The sequence below is a fragment of the Panthera tigris genome, chromosome B1, assembly GCF_018350195.1.
Source record: "Panthera tigris isolate Pti1 chromosome B1, P.tigris_Pti1_mat1.1, whole genome shotgun sequence".
Lineage (NCBI taxonomy): Eukaryota > Metazoa > Chordata > Mammalia > Carnivora > Felidae > Panthera > Panthera tigris.
In genome coordinates this window covers 114,106,885-114,134,415 of record NC_056663.1, presented here as the reverse complement: position 1 = coordinate 114,134,415, position 27,531 = coordinate 114,106,885, and the positions used below count along the sequence as shown (strand labels likewise).

At 43.7% G+C, this 27,531-nt stretch overlaps 2 protein-coding genes across 10 annotated transcripts in view; one reads left to right on the top strand and one right to left on the bottom strand.

Annotated features, from left to right (window-relative positions):
- The window catches only part of LEF1 (lymphoid enhancer binding factor 1), a 126,405-nt gene extending 114,167 nt beyond the window's left edge, over positions 1 to 12,238 (bottom strand). For 6 of the 9 annotated variants that reach the window (XR_006216832.1, XM_042984060.1, XM_007080808.3 and 3 more), the window contains exons 1-3: positions 10,478 to 12,237; positions 7,958 to 8,024; positions 6,420 to 6,553 (exon numbers count right to left, since the gene is read on the bottom strand). Coding sequence is in view for 8 of the 9 variants with exons in the window: in XM_042984060.1 (XP_042839994.1) it covers positions 6,420 to 6,553; positions 7,958 to 8,024; positions 10,478 to 10,696 (420 nt within the window). In the remaining variant the exon portion in view is untranslated. Of the gene's footprint in view, positions 1 to 6,419; positions 6,554 to 7,957; positions 8,025 to 9,176; positions 9,446 to 10,477 lie in introns of those variants that run through there. The other 3 variants (XM_007080811.3, XM_042984064.1, XM_042984063.1) reach the window with 3 other exon arrangements.
- LOC102971979 overlaps positions 10,802 to 27,531 on the top strand; it is a 50,360-nt gene continuing 33,630 nt past the window's right edge. Inside the window, exons 1-5 of the mRNA XM_042984761.1 lie at positions 10,802 to 11,005; positions 12,359 to 12,435; positions 14,477 to 14,643; positions 15,510 to 16,029; positions 16,424 to 16,524. Coding sequence (XP_042840695.1) covers positions 10,802 to 11,005; positions 12,359 to 12,435; positions 14,477 to 14,643; positions 15,510 to 16,029; positions 16,424 to 16,524 — 1,069 coding nt within the window. The remainder of the gene's footprint in view (positions 11,006 to 12,358; positions 12,436 to 14,476; positions 14,644 to 15,509; positions 16,030 to 16,423; positions 16,525 to 27,531) is intronic.

Here is a 27,531-nt window from a genome sequence, read left to right as displayed (position 1 = left end):
CATCATCAAGTTTCATATAGAATTATGTGTGGTCATAGCTCAAAACAATGGCCAACAATTAAAAGTTTTTTAGCGTCTACCTGCCCCTGGTTAGCTGCAAAAATAAAACACATTTCTAGACTCTCTGTGACGCAACATCTCTGCCAGTCATATTTCTCCTACAGATGGGAAAAAGGGGACAGGTAGTAGGCAAAACTCTTGTTTGCTCTGTAATGCCCTTGCAATATTCCCCATAAAGATTGAAGACCGGTAAGTACCACTCCTGAGAGCTTTGTGAGTGATCTACACATAGCAAGTAGTTAATTTCAGCAGGTTTACAAGTTTAGTTTGAGTGGGTATGGTGTATAAAGGCATCATCTTACAGAGATTTAAAATCCCCTGAACGATCCAAGTAAAATACAATACTGGCCAAAGAAATATAATAAATATAATTAAAAAAAAATAAAAAATAAAAAAATAAAATCCCCTGAACATCCTCTTAAATAGTCTGCAAATAGTCCCAGCTAGACTGGCTACATTGTCAAAATCTCTGGAGTGAGCAATCCCTGTTTCCTTTCCATCTTCTCTACTCAACTGCCCACTCTTCCTGTCAAGTCAGTGTATTTCAATATCCCTCTCTTTCTGCCCCCACGCCCCACCCAACCTTTGTGGTTCGTCTCTAGGTCATTTTCTGGCTTTACTTCTTCAAATTTTATAAAGATTGAATCACTTACATGCCTAAAATGACTTAAGAGCTTACAGCAAAGTGTACAATTCCTATACTGTGACTTCATGAGGTCATAATTAATATTGAAAAGCCATCATGATCTAAAATATATTTTAAAAAGTATTTAAACAAAGTCCAGTGGCTGCCTTTTCCAAATGAGTAAGGACCTATCAGGACAGTACAAAGCAGTACTAAGTCTCTTGACTGCTACAGTATTAGCTTTCTGTAGACTCTCTGTTTGGCATTAACAACTTAATAATATTCAAGATACACAAGTTTTAAATGAATATCTACTTTTTAAAAAACCTTCACTCCCATGATAGCAGCACCTATATAACGCTGAACTTTACTTTTGCCAGGGAATAAAACATATGTGCTTTTCTGCTAACCCACGGACAGTGCTGGCTTATCTATTTTGAAATCAAAGGGAAACCAGTTTTATTCCAATGTCTATAATACATAAATGAGGAACAAAGGGGTCAGAGAGTTATGGAATGATCTACTGCCTAAAGAAATGTCAGTCACATAAACCAAGAATGGTTCTGCCTAAAGAACTGATAGGATTGGTTTAAAACAGCAAAAACAACACAACAGGACTCAAAAAGCTACACAATTTTCTCGACTGATGTTATGAAATAATACTTGTGAGGCTACAAATTCAAGTCCAGTTGAACCCCATTGTGAGGTCCAATCTCGGTCCTGGTAAATCGTACATAAGTCTCCAACCACAAGATCGACTGAATCAAAATAATGGGGTTGATGAGAGCAACTTCAGGACCTGTGTGGGGGCAGGAGAAGAGGTACTTCGAAGAGCAAGATTTTCTGCAGGATGGCTCAATGGTCTTTAGTTTTAGTGAAATTGGGTTGTTCTCTTATTTTTATGAATGAACAAGAAATTTCTAGTCAGGGGCGCCTGGGTGGCTCAGTCGGTTAAGCGTCCGACTTCGGCTCAGGTCACGATCTCACGGTCCGTGAGTTCGAGCCCCGCGTCGGGCTCTGGGCTGATGGCTCAGAGCCTGGAGCCTGCTTCCGATTCTGTGTCTCCCTCTCTCTCTGCCCCTCCCCCATTCATGCTCTTCTCTGTCTCAAAAAGAAATAAAACGTTAAAAAAAAAAATTTTAAAAAGAAATTTCTAGTCATTTTGAAAAAAATATAGCTGAATAAAGATCACACGTTGGCTGCACGAGTGATGCAAGTACGGTATTAGCTACTGGAGGGTCAGATGTAGGTAGTATGGCTCCCTGGAACGCTTGAATAAGCAAACCATTTGGTCCTGAGATAGCTCAGATACATGAATGGTAGTTGCGGGGGAGTAAGGTGTGGCATCAGCTTCCAATTATTCAGACTAAGATCCTTCCCTGCTTTGTAGCATTACAATTAAAAATGTATCAAACGAAAGAACTAGAAGAGTTTGAGGGCTCTGGGGAATTTCCCCACACATTCTCCTGATACACACATTCAAATTTGAGATAGAACCCATCTTCTAAAACTTAAATTCTCCTGCACTTCAGGTAAAGAGGCAAATTTAATGTACTTAGCTTCGGAAAGTATGCAACTTAGAAAATTGAAAATAATTTCTCACTAAATCAAATTAAGTAGCTTCTTGTAAAGTGAAGACACCCCACCTTAAAAACCTTGCTCAAAATATAAGCCACAGTCTCCCTCCACTCTTGAATTATTACTTCTGTATTTTCAAAGCTATTCAGCAATGCACAGTGGTGTAAGTGTAAGCTTACAGATAAGCGTAAGCTTACTTAGTTCCTAATTCAAGATGTAGCAATGACGAAAATCAATTTTAAGCTGTTTGTGAGCAAATACAAACATGGGGGTAGGTTATCACAAAGTCATAATAGATACCTATTATATTCTGTTCATCAGAAATCAAAATGATGTTTCTCTTAAGGTAAAAAAAAACAAAACAAACAAAAAAAAACCATACAATAGAACGGAGATGCTCAAACTAATGAAAAAAAGATCCCCTGAACATTTTAATAGCAATGTCTACTAAAAATAAAAAAAAAGGAAAGATGAAATGCAAACATAAACATCGTCTTTTCCCACCTAAAAATCCATCCTGTGTGAGCACAAAGAAACAATGAAGTCAGCAGCACGGTGCTGACCAGGTGTTACTGCGGTAGGTCGGTGGGTCCTACGACCCAGCTGTAACATTTGCTGTAGCTCCCCGCAAGACGTCTGCTGCTTTTCCCTCCCATGCATCTGAAGAGAAATGAGATGCTTCTCTTCAGAGGTGTTAAAAACTTGGGTAGCCTATGGGACAAATGTAAGTCTGACACCTAAGATTAATAACCACAGTGCATTATGCCAAAGGGAACTTTCACTATGTTGAAGCCAGCCAAACCCCCTGCTCACATGGTATTCAGGGTATTCAGGCACGCAAGCGCCAGGACCCAAAGGAGGTAACAAAGTATTTTTTTCTTTTAATACTTTACCATTGGCCTAGAGGGACTGCCATAAATAAGACTCACAGAAAAAAAAAAGGCTTGGGAGTATGCTTTTAATAAATTCTCTAGGGTCCTTGTTCTGAAATACTTAACAAGCTTCAGCATCTTCTTACTCTCTATGAAAACGACCAACTCAAGCCAAGGTTTACTGTGCTTTAAGAACTGACACCAAATGTGTTATTATTACAGGTGTTTTCTTATTAGGCCTGATTTATTTGAATTGAGAATTCGCATTTAAAATTCTTTGAGATACTCATTCATAATATTTCTGATATAAACACACCTCTAAGAATTCCAGTTCTGAAACATGTAACTAGCCAGTTAAAATTTCCCTTCAGAAGGAAAAAAGCTGGATTGGCAAAGGTGGTTCACTTGAGTAGGTAATACTGTACTTAGGCCACAGGTAAAAGCTGTGTAAGCATCTTATGTCAGTATTTGTCTAAAAAAGAGTAAAACGCATATAGAATTGTTAAAATGAGCTATCAACAGAAACACATCTGTGCGTGCCAATTGGCCTTAGCTGATAATCTCTGGATATGTGCAGGTTCCTATAAAATGGAAGATTCTGTGTGAGGAAGGGGCGGTCAGGGCCCTCCCCCACCCCCAGATGTTTTTCTAGTCCTAACACCTGCGGGCAGCAGATGCCCGTAAACAAGCAGTTGTTTGTAATGCAAATGCAAGTAACAAGGATTCCTTGGGGCTACCCCCACCTTCAGCTCAAACACAAATGGTCACCCAGCTCCTGACACCCTAGATGAAAACTTATCACTGAGAATGTCAGTTACACAAACACGAAGTCCTACTAAGGAGAGAGTTAAAGAGCAAGAAGGCAGAAAGCGCGGTTAGGGGTGAATAAGAGAGGCTGCTTTCCGGTTAAAGTGTTTTGGATCTCAGACACATTAAAAACAGCTGCTAGGTATTAAAAACCGAAGACTGCAACTACCCTTAAAAAAAAAAAAAAAATGGACATAGCCTTGTGGTTAAAACTGAAAAGCTTCTATAATTGTGCAAACTGCAGAATATTGCAACAAAATGTGCCTAAAATAAACAGGTCCTAAAATATAACAGAATACACCAAAACAGCAGGTAACAAGGTAAGGTAACTGTTTCCTAACCACACCCCTTTCCTCCAATCTACACCCACCAACATTTATTCTGGCCACAAATCTTTCCTAAACAACGAATGACTGTTCAACTCACTGACCTCAAAATTTTAATACGTATACTAACAATACCTTCTATCAGAATTTCAAAATTATTAGTATTGGCGGGGGTGGGGGTGCGTGCTGCGTGCTGGAGACCTAAAGCAGAAAGTGTTAATTTAAAGAAAAGAAGGTTAATTTTCAATATGCTTAGGGATAATTTATCCGTATCAGATTTTTATTATATTGACTTTTAATAATTATCGTTTTGAAAGGAGAAGTGGCTGAACTAAAGAATAAATCCCACAAATACTTATTAAGCATTAATTGTGTTTACAGCTGAAAAGTGTAAGAGTGTTTTAGGGGTTATCTTCTATTGTTACCAGTGCAGAGACTATAATTTAGATTTGTCAGAAAGATTATTTGTTGTTCTAAAAAGACTTTCAACAGAAATCTTCAATTATCCCTTATCTAAAACATATTCTCCTCCTTACCATCCAAAAAAACCCCAACAAAACAAAATAGCCCAACGATAAAAGAACTATCTGAGATGTCTGCATATTTAGTTCAACAAATACAAAGTCACCTACAAATTTTAAAACTCAGAAGCATTTATACTTGGAGTGGTCTCTAAATATTAAACTGTATTTGCTTAATTAGTTAATATACTTTTTAGTCAGGAGATTCGTATGTATCACACAGACATCTCTATCATCAAATATTTGAAAAGCCTTTTAAAATAAAACGTGAAAACTCTATTTCATATAACAACCGTCACAAGTTTGCCAAGATCACCATTTTAGCTGCTATATGAAAATTAGAAATATCTTATTCCCTACTTGAAAGTTCAAATATCTTTTGGGAATTTATGGAAAAATAATTACATTAACTTCTAAATCACAGTGCCCACATATATCTCATATACCTCTCATTCTAACAAAGACTACAAATAATCACACAAATACACATTTGTTTGTTCACAATTGATTCTTCTCTCTGCTCCTTTGCTGAATCTTCTAGATCCCAGAGGTATTAATACCAGTACTTTCCCCGGATGTCTGTGATTTTTTTTTCCCCCACTTAGTGGAAGCACTGGACTAATAAGGCAAAGACCATAGGTTCCATTTTCACGATCCTGGATTTCTCTCCCTAGAGGAACAGACTAAACCCCTAATCCCCAAGACCCACACATACATGTTCTTCACTGGGGCTTAGGTGGCAGAGGGAGAGTAAGTCTGAAATAGGGTAAATACATTGATGGATCAGTGAAAATCCATCACTACCACAGAAGGGACTATTCTCTGGGAGAACTCCAATCACCAGTACATTTCACATTCACATACTATACAAGTTACCCTTTAGGTGTTTTCCTACTGTATAAAGGAGGTTTTTGCTTCCCAACAAAGAAAAATAGCATCAAATAATGTATCTGAAATTCTTCACAGTGTTAAACATTTGCATAATGTAGTTATAATGCCACTGCATTTTTTAGAACTTGAAAAGTTAAGTGAGCCATGAGATAAAAAGAACAATTTTCATTAGGATTATCTTCAAATGATACTTTCTCAACAACTGACAATAGAGTAAAAATACCTCATCCCCACCTGACCCCCAACTGATTTGTTAAAAAACATAGGGTAATACAATAAAATGAAACACTGTTTTAAAAGCTGAAGTAACATTCTAAATGTTCAACTACAAATGAGCTAAAGTAGTTCTGATTCTAGATGGTTTATGAGCAGTGAAAACTATACAGTACTTAGTTAATTGAAAAATTAAATCAATTTTCTCCTGTCATCAGCATAAAAAGCACAATACTCATAAAATCATGAATTTGTTGACTTAGCTTTACTTGATTTCATGATAACTGGAGCTCTGTTATTTATTAATCTTAACCAATAAGCCAAAAGCTAAAATTCCAAGAGCAAGACATCAAAGGTAGTAAGTACTCTTTCAAGGCAGCCATTCTTCACAGCAGGTCTTATTTAGTAATGACCAGTCACATATAATGAGAGTATTTCTAAAGTGTTTTAAAAAACAAACATTTTGCTAACATACAAATTAACTTCCACTTCTGAAAATAATTTGCAACATCAGCATGTTACTCACTGTTCTTGGGATGGGTGGAGAAAGAGATCCATTTGACATGTATGGGTCATTATTCATATTTGGCATCATTATGTACCCAGAATAACTTGAGTAGGAGGGTCCCTTGTTGTAGAGGCCTCCATCTGGATGCTTTCCTGAGAGAATTCAAATAACAATCAATGATGCATTGATTTCCTTTTTATATCACTGTATTTTCATCTGAAAATCTAACAGTTCTATGACAAATCAGACCTTATACAAAAGACTTGTTTACAAAATACTGTAACTGGATTATTATGCTCTATTTTAGATTGACAGTATTTATTCTCTTAAATGACTTAGCAGCGAAACAGATGTTTTAAAAACATGTGGTTCAATTTACTTCCATTACTGACGGGTGTTTTTACAAAAATAAGTGTTATTCATCTTACTTAATTTGCTCTAAAACTAACAAACTGGACCAAGAAATACAGGCACAGGGAAAAACACACACAAATCTAAAGCTATATTATAAACATATAAGGCCATCTGGCTACACACACACACACACACTTATACACCTGAAGTTATGCTCCACCGTATCGGCAAACTCAAAAACTCTACCCGTGATTGTAGATTTCTAGAAAATTTCTAGATTTTATCAAGAGAAAGAGTTGTGTCTAGTACATGGACAACTAATCAAATTTATAAAGGATTAACTCCAGGAGACTTAATTTTATGTACTACACCATTCTGCCAAAGAAATTTGTGTGTGTTTACTATATACATTTCTTCTCTTTAATCTGTATAACTACTTTGTAGCTCAGAAGAAAGTCTGATATTACAGTTCTCTTCCCTTCTCCTCCTGGCTGACATATTGTATGCATGAACACTTCATTCTGGTCAGGCCGACTGTAAGTAAACTGGAGAACAGAAATGCAGACTATTCGAAATGAAAACCCTACAGATTATTTTAAAGTCACAGGGAGCTCTCCTTAAATCTAAAAAATATATGCAATTTTTAAATTTTTGAGCAAGAATTAGAAATGGGGAGAAAGTCTAACATGTTCCATATGCAAAGTTCCTAATTTTAAGAATAAAGTTTTATATTTTTACAAGTTAGATTCGATTTACTGGGCCATATTCAGTCCGTGCATTCACTGACTGCCCTCTCACTGTAACAAGAAATAGCAATTTTACAAAGGAAAATCCATTTGAAACTATTTCTTGTTGGAAAATAAATTGGTGTAGACTGTCACTCTATAACAATGCAGAAAAAAAATAAGCCAATTAGAACTTTGGCTAAAATAAGGAAAAGAGGAAAACTTATTATAGACATTTCCTCTTCCACATACTCTGGAAGCCAGCTAAAATCCAAAGGCCCCTAACTCATTCAAGACAATTTTAAAATTATGTAAATATACATTAGACATAGGCAGTAAGTTTGCTGGATTCTTTCCCATTTTGTTAAAATAGTGTTATTTTATTAAAATAGCACAGTCACATCATATCCGATACACCTATATTCACAAATTGCACGTGAGGTTATAAATTTGGGAGAAGTAGAATTAGTGTCTTACCGTCATCAGGGTGTTCTCTGGCCTTGTCGTGGTAGGACTCCTGAGAGGTTTGTGCTTGTCTGGCCACCTAACAGCAAGAACCCCCATGCCCCCAAAAGAGAAAATCAACTTAGAGTTTGTAGTAAGTGTGTGTCCACTGGTAATTCAAAGGACGAGGACTGGGTGCAAGTCAATGTACCCATTTTACCAATCTAAGAAGGATAGGCTAGGGTTGAGAACGGGGAAATCTTTTGCTTTTTCTTTTCAACACAAATTTTTCGGTGACTATTATCTACCCAGGACTAGAAAGTATAAAGAATGATAAGAACAATAACAATATAGTAAATCTGGGAAAGACCCACACGGGTGCTGATTGCTACAATGCATCAAGGCTACTTGGACACCTGACATGATAGGAGCTGGGGCTTAATGGGGTTCGTCCTTTCGATAGCTTCCTTAACCACAGTTCACTTCAATCAGTACTGATTAAAATCGGGCTGAAATATCATTTTACAACTAAAAGTACATTTTAAATAGAAACTATGCACTCACAGATGGAGGTCTTAAGGCAACTTGTCCCAAGCAAGTCCCAGCAGGAGCCCCCCACTCCTTATAACCTACCATGGCAGGCTGAGTGCAAGCCGACAAGAAAAAAAGTGAACTATTTCTGTGGTTAAAGGGAGGAAAATTTGAGAGTTGGGTTATAAACATCTAAAAGGTAGCCCAGCTAATATCAATTCTGGTAACCACCATCCACCCAGCCTCAACCACGTGCAAATCAGTGGTATTACCCCTTCACCATCTTCCCTGGTCTACCCCGTGCCCACTTACCACCACAGCAAAGATTAATAGAGCCCTAATCCCTGGGTTCTATGCTTCAAGCTGCAGAGCCCTTCTTTCCAGAGCAGAAACGCAAAATGTGAAGCGGGTGGCAAATTTATTCATGGAATAAGGAAGGACAAGCAAAATGAGCAGAAAGAAAAAAGAGGCTGTTCTACAAATACAAGCTTGGCCTCTAAGTGTTTTTTGGACATTACTTGGTTCCTTGGCCATATGTCCTCCCGGTAATCTTCTACCCCCAATACATAGTCACAAACCTTTTAAGTGGGGTTTGGTGTACCCTAGCTCCCTTCCTGACCCCCCCTCAAATTGGCATGTTGGAATCAAAGATTCGAGGATAACGAACACCTCTGTGTGCTCCTAAGAACCCAGGCCCCCAGCCTTCCAAATGCATACTCACCCCTGCCATTGGGATACAGAAGGTAACTCTGAAGTGTTCTTAATCGTGTTGTTTAAAACCAAAAATGTCCCCGCCCCCAAAACCACACGCTTTCTTTTTGGGGGCAGAAGGATGCCATTTAAGGGAAAAGGGTATACCCTCTAAGTTTCTTTGGAGGGAAAAAGCGTTGGTGAAATCATCTGAGTGTTAGGACTTTTCTACCGGATTTCCTCCAAAGCGTTTCCCAGTTGTTAAAAGAGGGTGGCCAGTGTAGTGTCGGGTATCAGGGTCCATCCGCCCACCAACCCCCCCCGCCCCCCTTCTGAAACTCCCTGCCGCCTGAAATAGCCCTTCCGCGCGGTCCCGCTTGCGGCTTTCTCTTGCCGGCACGCACGTGTCTGTATTTACTCTACTTGGGTTACCTGCGCTATCGCCCGCAGCGGGCCAGGAGATCAGATAAAGCGCTTTTCACCCTTCCCTGTGTGGGTGCCCTGGCTTCCGCCACATCTCGACTTTCTCCTTTTTTTCTGCATAGATTTAAGGCCTGATCCAGGCCCCAAACTACCCCAAATATAAGCACTTTTTTACTTTAAGTGACCGGGGTTGGAGAAAAGCAGTGTTGGCGGCGGCACTGGGAGGCTTCCCGCCCTGTGGTGGCTCGGCTCGGTGCGCCCACGGCTCCCTGCAGCCGGCCTGGGCGCTGGGACTCCGGCAGCCGCAGAAACCCAGGCGCGCGCCCCCTGGGCCGGCCGGCTCCACGCGAGCCCGGCTTCGCGGCGGTTGGGACCGCCCCGCCTGTCCTCGGCCCACGCCCGCCTCCCCTTCCTTTCTGACAGCGGCTCTGCTCGTCTCTACCTAAGCCTTTGGTGGTTTAACGCACTTTTGCAGACATCTACCGAGAGAGATAGCGGGTGCACTTTATTTTCCGTCCTACGGAAGAACTTCTCAGCGTTGTTCAGACATCCTCGCTTTAATGCATCGCACCCTCGCAACCCCACTAAAAAGTCCGCACGCAAGACGTTAGGGGTTAAGGGCAGCTTCTGCTGCCCACAAACCAACAATTCAGTCATCGAACCTCAGAACTGACCCACTTGGAGTAACCTTCGCTGCACTTCTCCACCTCCCACCGACACCCACACCCCCACACACGAAGAATGTTGGCCGGGAGGCCCATCCAACCCCCCCCCTCCCAAGCCCCCACTCCAGCAAACGGAGGACCTACTCGGGACCCATCAGTCGACGCTCCCACAATCTCCGTCCCTCCTCTAATTTTCCCCGGGACCCGCCACGCCTCTCGGACCTTAGGGCAGCGGCCCGCTCACCTCGTGTCCGTTGCTGGCCGGGATGATTTCAGACTCATTAACCAAGGAGGACTTGATGTCGGCTAAGTCGCCTTCCTCTTCGGGGTGACTGATCTCGGCGAAGATTTTCTCCTTCTGAGGATCGCCCTCATCCTTGAAGGGGATCATCTCGTCGGTGGCGCAGAGTTCCGGGTCTCCCCCGCCGCCGCCGCCGCCGCCGGCCCCGGAGAGTTGGGGCATCCCGACCACTCGGTAATCTCCGCTCCGCTGGAGGAGCACCCGAGGCGACAGCAGGAAAGACAGGGGATCAACGAAAGAGGAAGGAGAAAAAGGAGATCTGGAAGGATGCGTGAGGGCGAAGAGCGGGCGGAAATGGGGCCGGCAGCCCGCGGCCGGAGCAGCTGCGGCGGTGCCCGAGCCCCGGCGGCCGCCCGCGCCTTCCCGCTCCGCGGAGACCGGCGCCTGCGCCCGCCCTCGAGGCCGAAGGGCACGGGGCTGCTTAAGGCCGCTACAGCCGGCGCCTCTGGGGGCGTCTGCGCTGCGTGGCGCGTGCTAGGCTAGGCTGCCCCGGGGGCCACCCCACGCCCCCAGCGTCTCCAGGGTCTGCGCGCGGAGGACGCCGGTTCCGGTGGAAGCACGACTCTCCCAAGTGCAGAGGAGGGTCCGTCGGCGCGTCTCTACGCAAACCTCTCCACCCTAGCTTCCCCGGTTGCCAATTTGGGAGTTTGTTTTCCGAGAAAGGAGGCAAGCTGGGCAAAAAGACTCCGTTTGCCTCAGCAGAGAAGGTACAAGGAGAATCAGAAGATAACGAAAAGTCCACTTCCTGGAGGATAAAAAAAATTAAAGAGCCACCCGGTTTGGAGATGTCCGTTTTAGAGCTTCTTATTTCCTTCCCTTTCGCTTCGGTTTTCCTTCTCCAGGCGCATTTAATCTGCTGGAGGAGGAGGAGGAAGGAGGAGGGGGAGGAGGAGGAGGTGGTGGAGGGGGAGGAGGAGAGAAGAGAAAGAGAAGAAGTTTGCCAAGAATAAAGTTTGTGCGGGCGAGCGCTGGGAGTCGGCAGTGGAGGGTACGGCGGGGTCTCGGGGATTCACAGCAGGGGCCTCGGACCCATATGCTTCTGCGTGGAGCTCGAGCCGACACACACACACACACAGCCCGACCCCTCTTTGTTCCCGGCTCGAGTTTCTCAGTCTGGCGCTCTCGCTCGCCGCTCTCCACGCCTCCGCCGGGCCGCTCTGTCAAAGCAAAGAGCTGCACCTTCGGGTTCGCCTGGCCGAAGGGAGAGGGGGGGTGCCCTGAGCTTGGCCGCGTTCGAGGCTCCGGGTGCGTCCAGGCTCCTCGGACCGAGAGTGCTCAACCCGAGTCCCTCCTCCGCACCCTGCCCCGCAGGTGAGCGGCTGCGCCTCCCCACTGCTTCTCCTCCTCCCGCGCCTGGCCGGCGCTGAAAAGCTACCCACTTGCGTCGCTTCTCCTCCCCCTCCCCTCCCCCGCCTCCAGCTCTCCTCGGCCGCCCGCTGGGGGGGGGCGGGGGGGAGAACGGCGAGAAGGAGGTGGTGATTGAGGACTTTTTTTTCTTTTCCCAGAGCCTGTAGGACGAGTCCTAGTGCTGTGTGTGTGTGTGTGTGTGTGTGTGTGTGTGTGTGTGTGTGTGCGCGCGCGCGCCTAGAGGAAAGAATCAGGCAACTTGCTGAGAGAAGGAAGGACCCAGCGCTTCCTGTAACCCACGAAGAAGCACCTTTTGCCCGCGTGAAATTGACAAGAAATTCTGCTGGGAAGGTTTAACTTCAACATCTAAGTATCCCCTCTCTTGTCCCACACCCCCCCAACCCCGACCTTCCTCTGCAAGTCTCTCCCCCCACCCTCTTTCCCGCCTCCCTCTCTCTTCCTCCCTCCCTTTGGCAGGGCTACGAAGATGAAAGAGAAGCCGCCGCAGCTGTGATCGACACCACATTGATAGATGCTCTGACAGGGCGGATGAGGCGGGAATTGGGGACAGAGAGAAGGAAAAGGGGAAAATATAACAGACATTGCTCAACTAAGAGAACGGAAACAAGAAGGACAAGGAAGAGAGTTGTGGGTTTCTGAAAATATAATGTCAAAGGACAAGAGAACGCATGCTAGCAAAAATTAAATCTCCAGGCTTACCGAGAAAAATAGGACACAGAAGAAAAAAACTGAAGACTGGATCTTAATTACCGCCTTTTAAAACAAGATCTCTTTCAGTACATCCTCACCATGGGATGTACAGAGAAAGTTGTGCTAGGTTTCTCGTGGAATTTAGGAGATACACACCACAGTGTATGGGAACCAAATAGAGAATGAAAAAACAACCCAAGGAGGGAGAGAGAAGGCAAAAGGACCCAGGAGTGCGATGCCAGTAGAGGGAGGGAGGACCGGGCAGTCTCTGGCACCTCGGGCTGCGCACTCAAAGAGACTCTTGAAGATGCAAATCCGAATCCGACCTCAAAAATTCCCCAACCTCCACCATCTCTTTGATGCATTTTGTACAAGGACAGAACTTTTAAGGAGATGCTTTGTGAAAGTTACAGTATAAGTGAAGCTGAAGTTTGAAAACATGTTACATTTTGTTCCTTGGCTCTCAACCCCCCTCAGTTAAAAATCCAGGCAAAATTATTATACCCAATACACTAGCCATCTGTAAAACCTCAGAACAGTAAACAAGCAGGGAGAAATGTGTCTCCATCTACCTTAAATTGAAAATAAGGAAAACACTACAGAATCAGACGTTAGCTCTATTTTATAGGAAACAGTCATGCAAGGATCCCTCTTTTCCCCCGGGGGAAAATTGCAAGCTGCTGGACATTGTATAAGTAAAGACCTTAACAGTGCTCAAAATGAGCACTTAAAACTTTGCCTACTGCTAACTACTTCCTAGGGATGGGAATTTACTAGGAAGCAATTTTTAAAAACTATCATTTAAAGGGTTCAGTTGGTCACATACAGCACTGTCAGTTGTCACACATATTCTATCTGCAGGGATTGGAGCAAAATTAAGGGGCTGGTGATGGGAGCCAGGAAGAGTAAAGCATTAAATACACTTTAAATGCTGACAATGCAAAGCCTTAGAGAAGAAAAACAAAAAGAATATTCTGCTGTTAAAATGTGTCTGTAAGATAATACTGAAAAGATTGGCAAGAAACCCATTTTTTAAATTGGTGGCAGTAGTGAACTTGTCTTGAAGTTATGCATCAATGTGAGTGCAAAGTACTAGGGCTGTAAACATGTAGCTATGACATTAATACCCTCTGTTCTAAAAGAAATATGGGAAAGCAAAGTCAAAAGTTCTCCCACAAATGTGCCAATTTGGCTGATAGGAAAAGAACTGGGAAACGCAAGTTTCACTAAAGTAGCCAGAGTAGAGGTTCCTTTGCATCAAAATGTTGAGGAGGGGCGGGGCGGGGGGGGGGGGGGGCAGCACACAGAATGGCCAGAGGATATTTTCTGGAAGCCAAAAAGATATTAAGTAGCAACTCCTACATCTCCCTGTTTAAGTGTTACAACTAATTCGAATCCCATTTTCTCCTTCATGTTAATTATCTGGACTCCCGGAGTCATTTGGAGATCCCGTTCAGGTGTCCTGGGGATTAGAAGCTCGAGAAGATGGGGATTTGGGGAATAATAACTTGTGGGAACTGTTTACTTGAAGGGCCGAGGGTAGGTGGCTGTGTTTGGTACTTTTCGGTAACCCTCTCCTATGGAAACATTGTTTCTAACGAAATCACCGAGCGCTTTGCTCTGTTTATGTGGCTGTTTGTCCTCCCCGAGGCGTGCGGGTGTTGACTGTCCCTAGCGTTGTTGCTAATCTTGAGACGGGCTGTACTTAAAGGGGGCTTTACCAGAAAACATTCACCCAAGTATATTTGAAGGTTTGTCTGAGAAGGAGGTTGACATCTCCACGTGAAGTCTGTCTCTCCTGGGGCGGGTGGATGGGGGTTGGAAAGCAGGGGCACTCAGGAGGGGTGCAGTAACCCTGGCAAGAAGTTCCTTCTCCTCTAACAGGTTCGGTGATGTTGCAGGCAAAGGCATTTCTGTCGCCGGGAGGTCTTTTCTAATTCGTGTGGGGGCTGCTATTACATATGCAAGCCGCCGCTTTGGGTGCACAGTCCGGGATGTGGTGGGTGCGGCGCGGGAGAAACACCGCCGCCCGCCGCCCCCTTCCCTCGGATGTAGAGGCGGGTTGTTCGTGTGAACTCGAGCGAACGACTAGAGGTTGGCTGTTGCAGGTTCACTCCTTCAGGATGTGGGTTTCAGGGGGCGTTTTGATGTGATTTAATTCCGACCGTGAAACAATTGCTAGGGGCTGGCTGTATTGCTGTTGGTTTTTCCCCTCTTGGTGGCTTTGGTTGGTTTGGGTTTAGTTTGGGAGCGAACAGTGACTTGTTTTATATCAACACTTCCCTCGGTGCCGGGCGCCGTCGCCGGCGCTGCGCGTGGGGGACGAGGCGCCCACCCGGGGCCGGAACCGAGGAGAGGGGGGAGCGGAGACGGGCCTCGCAGTCCGCAGGGTAAACGCGGCCCAGGCCCCCGCGGGTGCAGACAGGGGAGCTAGAATGACCCCCACTCCCACCAGAGACCCCTCCCCCCTGGCGATTTTGCTGCCAAGTCGACTCAGCTACAGACACTCAAGTGAGTCCTTAATTACAGGGAGGAGAGAAAAAGCGCGGTGCCCTTCAGAGCCCTCTCCGCCCCCTCGGTCCTAACCCCCCGCCCAGACTCCGGGTCTTCCCCTTTGTGTGGCCTGGAGTCTCTCCCGGCTACAACTTTGGTGGGATCCCAAAGGAAGGAGGTGGCGGGGGCCTACGGAAGAGGATGCTCGAGGGGAGAGCAAGGACGGGGAAGAAGTAGAAAACGAAAACTGTGATTCCAGGGACGGACGGAACTCTGACACCCTCGATTCCCCCACCCTAGCTTCGCCAGAAGACTAAAGCTGTGGGCACCTTCAGTTTAACGGACTTGGCGGGGGCGGGGGGCGCGAGGTAAATGGCAGTTTGCATCCCAGGGGTTCTTCCGCCTCTTCTGGTCTCCTCCTCAGACCGACAAACCCAGCCCCCTACCCGCCGGGTAACAACTCCTGGGACCGTGAAAGAGTCGTTCCCAAATTCGGGGCCAAATTCGGGACGTCGGGGTGGCAGCCGCGCCCCTGCACAGCCTCGTGGGGCCCGCCCACGGAGCACCCCGCGGCCGCCCGCGCGTCCAGCTCTCCGGTGCCTTCTCCCGCGCTCGTGCGGGTGCGGGCCGAGCTCGGCGTCCGCAGCTCGCTGGATGGGGGGCCGAGGCGCGCCGGTGCAGAGGGCCGGGTCGTGCCGAGGCCACATCCCATCCTCCTGTGTGGGACCAGCCGGCCCTCTGCCACCCGAGAAGCGAGGGCTCACATCCCGGGGCCGTCCGGAGCGAGAGGAGTCAAGCTGGGGTGATCGCGGACAGGAACGAGGGGACGAGGAGCAGAATGGGCCTGAAAGAGCACCGCCACGCGCCCTCGCGGGGGGGGCTCCGCAATGGGAACCCCTGTCAACCGCCGCAGGGACGGGGGCTCCGGCGCAGAGGCACCGGCCGTACGTCTGGAAGGGGGAATCCCCAGTACGGAGTGGCATGGAGGTGCGTGCTGGGATAAATGTGCAGAGGCCACAGGACGGCTCGCCTAGTGGGCTTGGCGTAAAATGCTTTTCTCTCCGGTCTGAAAACTTTTCTCAGGCGCCTTAACTTGGCGTGGGGACCGGCCTCCGGCAGCGGCGGCCCGCCCCTTGGGCCCCTCCCCTCCACAGCTGGTCCCCTCCGCCCGCTCGAGCCGGGGACGCGCGCGGGACACCAGCGCGGAGAGGCCGCCTCGCGCGCGCGAGCCGCGCCTTATATCCGCGGAGGGCGGCGCCTGCGCAAGGCCCGGCTCGGCGGCACGGCCTTTGAAGTCGTGGCGGCTGCCGCTTTCATCCTTTCTTTTTTCCCTTGCAGGCCCCTTTGTGTGACTAAATTTGGCAAGAGTATGGATCCGAGCCAGTCTTTCCACGTGTGCTCCCAGCTCCCAGCTGAGAAGGCCAAGGGTTCTCTTCCGGGTAAGGAGACAGGGAGAAAGATCAAAGAGTTTGGGGAGCTGGATCTGAAATGTGAATTGAAAATAAAAATCAAGCCTGGACACATTCCAGTTTCTAAAGCAAAACCAACCCTCAGCAGAGGCCGTCTCGCTATGACTCCCCTTCTCCCTCCACTCCTTTTTACTCTTCTCTCCCTTTCTTTCCCCGCAACCGTTCTTGAGCACATGGAATAAAATAAAGAGGACATAGGGAAACATTTAGTTCCTCCAGATTTTGTCTTGCAGTAATTTTTATTAGGGAAAATATCTTGTTCATAATTACTGTTATGTGAAGCCGAATTTCTTGAGCCATAAATATTGTCTTATTGCAGTATGCTTCACACTTTCTTCTGTGGCCACATTGGGAAGAGAACGTTGACAACACCTGTGTACATGTTCGTCGTGCATGGTGCTTCTTTTGCTACACACGATATGATGCACTACATAGTTTTTTCCCCACAGAAGTGAGATCCTGCAAAAACAATGCTAATATTTTTTTTTATCAGAGCACTATCTATCTGGGGTCTATGGTTTGAAATCCTCCTGTTGACAGACTTCTGAAATCTTTTCCTACAGGCCACTAGCTAGAAAGTTTGTCTTTATAGTTTAAAAAAAAACACAAGGCCCCTTTTGGAATACACTACTTGAGCAGTATTCTGTTGTTTTAGAAGCAATGCAATATGAAGAGACTGCTTTGAAATAGTGTAATGCGGGGTTGGAAATCCTGGTTCCGTGGTGGGCACCACTGCTGTCATGCCATGCTGTGCTGACCTCAAGCAAGCCATTTCCGGTCTTTCTTTCTGCAGAATGGGTGTAATAATGGCCTACTTGACAAGATTGTTGTAAGAGTTCAGTGAGGTAATGCATGTGAAAGTAGGAAGCAAAGATGATTCTTCAGGAGACCTGTAAGTTGCAACACGAAAACGTCTAAGGCACTAGGAGTCTCTACCACAGGAGTAAATGGGGATGGTCTCACACTTGCTCATGTACTGCTGTGGCCATCTCCATATCTGCAAGTTGTGTTACAAAGGCACCAAAATCATCGTAGCATTTGTTACCCCTGGAAGTGTGATGAGAGAAAAAACATTGCAGGGAGAGAGAGAATGTGATTTACCTCTGCCTCATGCTTGTGATGGGTTCCTAATGGATAGATAAGTGGATGTAGACAAATGATACTGGGAATAGAATATTATTTTGGGAGGCATTTGACACAGCTCATAATAACTCTGAGACCTTAGTAGTATGATGGTCTATGAAAGGGTTAACATGTAGCACGTATAGATAAAACACTCAAAACAACAACATTAAGAACGCAGAGGGGAGTGACTAGAAAGGTGTGTAAGAGATGTTTCTTGGGACTGAGTAAATCCCATCAGAATTTACATTTCAGCATAGAATGTGATTACATAGCTCAGACTGAGGCATCTTAAGTTTACAAGGCAATAAAGGTTATGGCTAGAGCTGGGTGTGTAGCACTGAGGGCATTTAGCTGAGTGTGCTTCATTTGTGATCTTCCCTAACTTAAGATAGCCCCTCCGATGGAATCATTTCCTGGGCTCCACCTCCCAGTATAAGCTTTCCAGTGAGACCTGTGTACAGAGTGATGAAAGCAGGAGTAAGGGGGTGGTTTCCAGTGTTCTGGTTCTAGTCTCCTCCTGTGGCCCAAGGCTGCCCAGGTACCAGTCCTCCTGAGATACTCTATCTCTTTGGGCTGCCCCCTGCTAGTAGCAACACTCAGATCTTGCAAATGGTGTTGAAGGAGCTCTATAGCAACAGGGGTGGGAGGGTGGGGGTACTTATGTTCTTCCTTTCACCCTTAATGGATGCAGCCATTTTGAAATTTATTTTTGGCTGGAAAAAGAACGTGGACCAAGGCACTGAGGATTTTATCTTGTTTTGGGGGGCAATGGGGAGGCCCTGAAAATACTTAAGGAAAACCTGGGGCCCTCTGTTGAGGAAAATAAACTCTCTGAATGGGGAGGCATGGTTAAAGGATTTTCTTATTTTTATAAATCTGTTTCCTCAGTGGATATGGTAATGAGGTGTTTCTTGAATCGAGGTAAATGCACCTCTTAAGATGGGTGGCCTCTGTAGTCTTTTCAGGCCTCCTGGGCTGTAGGAAGCAGGGCCCTGGGCTCTGTCAGCATTGAGCCAGAGTCTAATCCCTGGTCTGAGGCGAGAAGCCAAAGCCACAGCCTTCTTGCCTGAAGGCAAGGGCAGTACCAACAGAGCCATATGGAGATTAATGAAGAACAAGGTCATTAGTCTCATTGTTTATCCAGTTACTCACAGCACAGATTTGTGTAAATTTCAGCTACCGCGGGTGCAGTCTGTCTTTGATGTGTGTAATCTATACATTTTAGTGCCCCAGGAAAGTGCCTGACAGGAACTACATCCGATGCCCAGAAAACACATCTACACAGGCACAGTGAAGCATGTTGAACAATTTTCTAGTGAGTTCCATCAAAGTAAATAAACCAACCTGGATGGTCAGGATGGTGCCTCCTTTTTATCATGATATAACTTTTAGGGGTGCTTGTGATTGATGTGTATTTGTTTCCACTTGAAATGGAGTACCTACTTAAAACCTTCATTTACCTCTCAGAGGAGAAGGGACTTGGCCTATATCACATTTGACCTTAGGGCATCTGGGTAGCTCAGTCGGGTTAAATGTTTGACTTCAGTTCAGGTCATGATCTCATGGTTCATGAGTTCAAGCCCCACATCAGGCTCTGTGCTGATCGCTTGGAGCCTGGAGCCTGCTTCTGATTCTCTGTCTCCCTCTCTCTCTCTGCCCCTCCCCTGCTCATTCTCTCTCTCTCTCTCTCTCTCTCTCTCTCTCTCTCTCTCTCTCTCTCTCTAAGAATAAATAAACATTAACAAAATTAACAAAATCATTTGACCTTGAGGATACTTTCTTTTTTAAAGTACTTCTGTCCATAAAAACAGACTCACTGAGTGGAGTTATCCAGGCTAATATATACATTTATCCAGAACACAGCTTCTAGTTTTTTAACTCTGTCTTGGGTGTGCAGCTATGCTTAAACTGAGAATTAACAATTATTGGAGTAATTCAGAAGGTAGGCTGAGCCAATGCAAATAGTTTAGTGTACAAAATTGTCATCTGGCTCAACTGAACACTTTTCTCTGGCAGAAATAAAGCTAATTTGCCTGATCTGAATTTGACTTTTAAAGGTCCTCTGATCCCCTCTGCCAATTACAGATCTCAAGCCCACTTCCCTTAGGTTAACTTGGCAGAAAGCAAGGGACAGAGATAAATTATTATGCTATGAAGTTAGACAATGATTTTTGACTGCCAGTTCAGATAACTGCACACAATCCCAAATATATTTTGAAGCTTGAATGATCCAGATATTTGACCTTTGCTGTTCAAATTCTCTGAATAATTTTTAGATTATTTTCCTTTGTATTTCAGGAACAGCAAATCTCCAGTGGCTGAGGCAAACAGACCTCGTACAATCTCTCTTGCACTCCTTCAGTAGCCTCCAGCTGGTTTCCGGCTTCCCCTCTTGCTGTGTTCCATGCATGCCCTACAACAGTCCATGCATCAGAGAGCAGTTAAAGTCATCCTTGAACAGTTCCTAGTGTGTGGAGGAAGCTTCCAAGTTGCCATCAACGCACTCCTGACTTCCTCTCCTATTCCTTGTTCACTGCTCTCCAGTACCCGGCTCTCTGTACAGTTCCTCCAGTGTGTAAAGTGCACGTGCATGCACGTGCACTGTCTTTTATTTGCTGTTGACTCTGCCCAGAGACTCTTGGCCAGGTAGATATTTGCAGGACTCATTCTTCATGTTTCTGCTCAGATGACTACTCCTCACCTCCACTTCATCCCAATTCTGGGCACTATCTATTCTTTTACAGGCTTCATCTTTCTTCGTCTATCACTTCCTGACATATTTTTTAATATTTATTTATCCTTTACCTTCTTGTCCCACCGGAACGTGAGTTCCATGAGGGTATTTGTTTTCTGATATTCCCACTGCCTACAACAGCTCTTGGTACACAGAAAATATACTAGAAACGTGTTGTGTGCTAAGTTAATACAGCTTTTGAACCCTCAGTTTCTTATCTGTAATGCTTCCATTATGGAAGATTATATATATTTGATATAAAATTACCTGGTATATAGTATAAACGCTGAGTAAGTGGTAGCTATAGTTGTGTAGATTAGCACTGCCAACAGAAATATAGTGCAAGTCCCATATATAATTTTAAGAAGCTGGAAAGAAAAAGATTAAGTTAAATTAAAATTTGCTTAATTTTATTTATCTTATAAAAAATTTCTGTTCTTCCTTTTTTTTTTTTTAATGTTTGTTTCTGAGAGAAAGAGAGACAGAGAGACAGAGTGCAAGCAGGGGAGGGGCAGAGAGAGAGAGAGACACACAGAATGTGAAGCAGGCTCCAGGCTCTGAGCTGTCAGCAGAACCTGATGTGGGGCTCGAACCCACAAACCATGGGATCATGACCTGAGCTGAAGTTGGATGTTAACCGACTGAGCCACCCAGCTACCTCCCACCAAAAAAATTTTTTTTTTCATATTAGAGAGAGAATGTGTGTGCATGGTGTGTACACTTAAGGAGGGGAGGGGCAGAGGGGGAGAGAAACAGAGACAGAGAGGGACAGAGAGGGAGAAACTTAAACAAGCCCCACACTTAGCGTGGAGCCTGACGTGAGCCAATCCCGTGACCCTGGAATCATGACTGAGCCAACCAGGTGTCCCAAATTAATTTTAATAATGTATTTTATTTAACTCAAATATCCAAAATTCTGCCATTAAAAAACATTTTTTTTAATGTTTATTTATTTTTGAGGGAGAGAAAGAGAGCACACTAGCATGAGGAGTGGAGAGAGAGGGAGACACAGAATCCGAAGCAGGCCCCAGGCTCCCAGCTGTCAGCACAGAGCCCCACATGGGGCTGGAACTCATGAACTGTGAGATCATGACCTGAGCCGAAGGCAGACACTCAACCCACTGAGCCACCCAGATGCCCCTAAAATATTACCATTTTAACACATAATCATTTTAAACACTTACTGATGAAAGATTTTACGTTCTCTATTTCATATTAACTTTTTGAAATTTGGTGTATTGTTTGCCCACAGCACTCTCAGTTCAGACCAACGACATTTTGAGGGCTCAGCAACACACATGGCTAGAGACTACTGTATCAGGCAGTTTTGCTGTATTCGGTCAACTCTTTAATGACAAGTGTGTGTCTGATTCATCTTGGTAGCCCCCTTGCTACAGTAATACCTCGCACACGCATACTTCCCTTAAAACAGTAGATGATGAAAGATGTGTCAAAGAATATTACATATCAAGTAATATTATTACAATGTATTGTTATATACTGTTTTTCATGGCAAATACAGATTTTCAACTTTATTGGAGAGTGAAATAAGTCTGAACTACTTTGAGATTATAATCCTCACTTTAAATGCATTATAATAGTGCTTTGCACGTAATAGGGGCTCAGTAAATAGTTGTGGTTCAAGTATGTGGTTGAATTATTTCTTTGAGTGTGTTTTCACATTCTAAATAGTGGATTCACCAGTGCGCTTTAGAAAATATGTAGGTTGAAGATTTCCTGCAGCGTTTCTTCTTGAATGACTTTTCCCTCCCTAGCCAAACTGCTAAGCTTGAAGTTCCCTACAGGTCATCTAGGATCAGAGGTTTCTCAGGAAATAGGTAGTATGGAGAGCTCTGGCTCCCACCCCAGATTTCATTTTCAGCTATACTTCTAAACTACTTTTTGGTCACACATGGGCCAGGTAGTAAATCTCTGTCTTCTGCCTGGAGTTTTCAACCAAAATACTTTAATAAGGCATTAGTCTTAGGCTTAGGCAGACGCTTTATAGTTGCAAAATTGTTTCACCCATTTCAGACATTTAAACCTTGATGCAATAAAGAAAGTAAAATGAAATTATTTTGCCAGCAAGAAGATCACTAAAAATATATTCAAGATACTGTCATTGAGATGTTCATAGAGGCGAAAGGTCTGGTTGTTTGAACTAGGGGATTTGTTAAATACATTCTAAAAAGCCATACGGTGGAGGCTATGCGGATACGAAAATGGTGCCATATTTTTATTCGCTTAAAGAAAAGATATTAGTATTATGTTAAGTGGAAAAAGCAGATTATGAAAGAACAAGTACAATCCTGGCTCATTAAAAAAGAAAAATCCCCTTCACGTTAGCATTTATTAGCACATAAGCTCTATGAGGGCAAGGGCACTGCCTTGTTTACTACAGTATACCCAGTACCCAGAACTTCTCCTGCTACAAACTGGGCACTTGGTCAATATCTATTCAATATCTCTAGGAGGATAGACACTAATATACTGACAGTAGTTTTCTCTGAATAGTGAAGACTTGGGTGGTGTTTAGTTTCATCTTTGTGCTTTTAAAAACATTTATATGCAATGAATCAAGATGAAGATTTTAAAAAGTTAAAATGTAATGTGATAAAAAAGGTTTAGGGGCTCCTGGGTGGCTCAGTCGGTTGAGCCTCCGACTTTGGCTCAGGTCACGATCTCACGGTCTGTGAGTTCAAGCCCCACGTCAGGCTCTGTGCTGACAGCTCAGAGCCTGGAGCCCGCTTTGCATCCTGTGTCTCCCTCTCTCTCTGCCCCTCCCCCGCTCATTCTCTCTCTCTCTCTCTCTCTCTCTTTCTCTCTCTCTCTCTCTCTCTCTCTCATTCTCTCTCTCTCTCTCTCAAAAATAAATATAAAAAAAACGTTAAAAAAAGATTTAAAAAATAAAAGAGCTGATGCTAGGGAATTTCGACAATAAGAACAGCCATAATCTAAAGAAATAAATCACCAAGGAAAAGAAGAGGATGAAGACATCAGTGGCAGTGTTGGAGCCACTGCATCAGAGCAGACACGATTTCAGGACAAACTGAAATTGTGAGCATGCAGAAGTTAATACAGATGGGCTCTGACCATTTATAGCAATTTTTTAAAAAGGCTTTTTTTACTTTTAAGGCAAAATTTAAACAGTGAAATGCGAAGTTTCTAAGTGTACAATTAATTCAAGGATTTTTAAAAACACTTCACTACATGTGTTAACAGAACGAGTATCCCTTCCATGCACTAAAAGAGCACTGTACTGAATGCAGCTTGCAAGTACTTTGTAGAAACATCTTTATTACAAGTTTTGGTAAATACATACACCTGTGAAACAATCACTCCAATAAAATTACAGAATACTTCAGCTACTCTGGACATTCCCCTAGAGAATGAACTTCTTTTGTTATTTGGGGTTTTAAAATATTTTTTTTTAAGTTTATTTATTTTGAGAGAGAGAGTGAGCATACATGCAGAAGGGGCAGAAAGAGAAGGAGAGAGAGAGAATCCCAAGCAGGATCCGCACTGTCAACACAGAGTTTGATGGGTGCTCCCAACTCACTAACTGTGAGATAATGACCTGAGTTGAAATCAGGTCGGTCAACCGACTGAACCACCCAGATGCCCTGAGAATTAACTTACTGGAAGTAACTTTTTAAGCTACATTTTTGGTGAAATGTCATGTGTTGTTAGATTGTTCTTTTCCTACTGGCTGCTTTGGATTAAAATACACCTTTCCAGAAAATATGCCAATAATGTACTTTATATAGGAAGGGCAGAAATGGAACTCATAGTATCAGGTTAGCTATTAAAATGCTGAATTGGAACACCAGCCAGGTAAATTCAGTGAAATACTGCAAATTGTTTTTCAGTGTAATAGATGAAATGATGTCTGTGGTCCCAACAAACCTCAGAAGAGGTCTTGGTTGCTCCAGACAGGGATTTTTGGGGGGAGGAGCCTTAGGGGGTAAACTGAGAAGGAAGTGATGGGGTGATTTCCAGAGACAGCTGCATCCCAGAGACTTGGGAACATGAGGATCTTTGGTGGCTGTAGAAACACAGGAGAGCAACATAGTGGATTTGTTCATGCCCCCAGTGCATGCCTCATGAGCTCAGCATTCCTCTGAGCTCTGTCTGATCTAGTCCACTGCATACACATACACTTGAACACAGCAAACAGGAGGGGCTTCTGGCTGCAGCACAAAATTGTGCTTAATGTGAAGAAGAAGAAAAAAAAAAGTATTTCCTGGATTTCTCTTATGGGGAAGTGTTAACAAATACAGACGGGATGTAGTCTGATGTTTTTTCCCCTTATTGTGAAATAGTCGACGTTCTTGTCTTTTCTCTGTCTCTCTGTCTCTAACATGAAGATAAACCTGAACTTCCAGGAAGGGGAAAATTTAATTAACTTAAATATGGGTTTCCAGAACAATCTGATCAGTAAGCAGGTCAGAACTGTCCAAAAGAGGACTGTGGAATGGATTGCAGGATGGTTCAGATCAGATGATTTCTTAGCCAAGTGTCAGAACTTCTTGGATTGCTATCCTGATAGTCCAGAAAGACATTGCATGCTGTGAGGAAAACAAAAACAGTAATGTGAAAACAACACTCCGAATTTACTCCAAGTATGGACCACAAAACACTCCCAAGCAGCTGTGTTGCTCCCTGAGACCTTTCATCTGTCCCCCTTTCTTCATGGACCCTGCAGCATGTGGGGTGTGAAATCACCTGATAAACTGTTTCCACTGGTGAGCTATGAGAATTTCATAGTTAGACCCCTGAAAATGAAGGGAATTAAGAACTGATAGGAAAGATGATTTGGTGCCCAAGGTGGTGAATTGGTCACTAGGAAGACTCACCTAGGTAAGAAACACCTTTGCATGGTGGCTATGTAGGTAAGAAATAATAAGTAAGCTGAAAAGTAAGATAATAAAAAAGATTCATTTCCATGAGAAGGCCAGGTGGACAGAGAGCAGTAATCAAAGTTAAATTATGATCTGAGAAAAAGGAGCAGGAGAGGAAGTTTACTTAATGACTAAATATTTTCTTTTGTCTCTCCCCTTCGCTTGTAAACCAAGGTGGTATTTATTTGTTTGCTTGTTTTCCAGGCAAGAACCAATGCTTTATAATTAATTATATTCATAAGTCCAACAATAGTAACAGCAAAAATATTTTCAAATGATAATCATTGTCATTGTATCTGGGTTTTTTTATTACTAAAAGAAAAAAATGTTGAAAATCAAATGGACATTGTACATTAGGTACTGTGAGTATTCCACTTTCTATGGTTGATTAAAAAAACCTATTCTGTTTCACGTAATGCTTCAAGTAAATTATATTTTCTGCCTCTCACATTCAAATACAAGACTGTTATCTTAGGGTTCCTTCCCAGCACTATGGAAGAAATATTTAATGGAAATAACTCTATTTTAGCTGTACTGTCTCTTTTCTGTTCCCTTTTTACTGAAGGGGGAAAAAAGGAGAAGAAAAAGAAATAAAACAACAATAATTATATTTCTAGCCTAAGACTATGATCCTTTGAATAAAACCGCCCTCACTTTTGGTTATGCAGGAAGGGTAAGTGATCTCCTATTTTCTCATAGTTTCTTCTGGTCTTAGTAAAGATGAAAGAGGAATTTACAATCAAATAAAAATGATACTGCAGACATTACAACTAATTTATACAGTTAAAAACTCAGGATTGTATTCAGATCAACATGACACAGAATTTAATTTAAAAGGAAAGGGGGCAACTTCTCTTTTCTTTTTATTTTGGTAACTCAATTCACATTGTACATGAGTCAATAATTATGTTCTCACTGAGAACACTGATGAATATGACTTTGTGTTCATTATGTTGATAACTGAATTTAAATGGAACCAACTCCATCATCAGGTTGGAGATAATTCAGAAGTACTGCTTTCTTCGCTTTTTCTTCTACTATCTCCTTTTTTCTATCTTCCAGATCATTGGTGCCTCATCAGAGGGAAAAGAGAGAAGGAAAAAGTTACCGACTTATGTATTACAAGTCACTACAGAAACTACATATGCAAAATTTTCATGATCTATTCTACACATATTATAGTTTATAAGCCAATATTTTGTTCAGGGAAAAAGTAAAGCATAAATTAAACCAATCATTAAATATCTTAGGCGAAAGAGAAAAGAAGCTGTTGTGTTGGGTATTTTGGGGGGGGGAGTTATGGTGTTTTTTTTTTTTGTTTTTTTCTTTTGCCTGAATTAATCAGTTAATCAATTGAACAGAACTAATATTCAATTATATGTTATTTTGTCGGGGAAAAAAATCAGATATTTCTTTAGGTTCCAAACAATGCAAATATTACCACACAAAGAAGGTAGAAGATATAAATACAATCCTCTTCTCTCATTCTTTCTTGAACACACTCCAGACATGATTTTAGTCTCAGCTCGCCACCAAAATTGCTAAATCTGACGGTCAATTTTCAGTCTCTTTGTTGGACCCATGGTCAGTATTTGTCACAGTTCATCACTCTTTCTTCAAACGCTTTCTTCACTTGCTTCCAGGATGTCATCAGCTTCTGGTTCTTTCCTGGTCTCCTGGGCCACCCCTCAGTCACTTTTGCTTGTTCTCCATCTTGTCCCTGACTTGTAGTTGGTGGAGTGCTCCTTTGACTCAGACTCTCAGCCCCTTTCTTCTGTCTATTCATTGAGGACCTCATCCAGTCTCATGCCCTTACATACAATGTAGATGCTAACAACGCCCAGAATTAAATCTCTCCCGTAGACCGAGCCCCTGACTCACAGACTTGCATATCCAACTGCTTACAGACCTCTCCATTTGGATGTCTGCTAGTTATAACATATTCAACATCTAGCTTCTGATCTTCTCCCAAGTCTACTCCTCCGTAGTGTCCTCTATCTCAGGAAATGGCAGGTCTACTTTTATGCCACTCAGGCTAAAACCTCAGAGCCATCATTAACCCTTCTCTTTTCTCTGACTCCCTGCATCTAATCTAGCTATAAATCCTTTACCTGTAAAATATAACCAGAGCCAACTACTCACCAACCCAGTTCAAGCTGCTATCATCTTTCATCTGGATTTTAACAATAGCTTCCTAAATGAGCCCCTTGTTTCTGC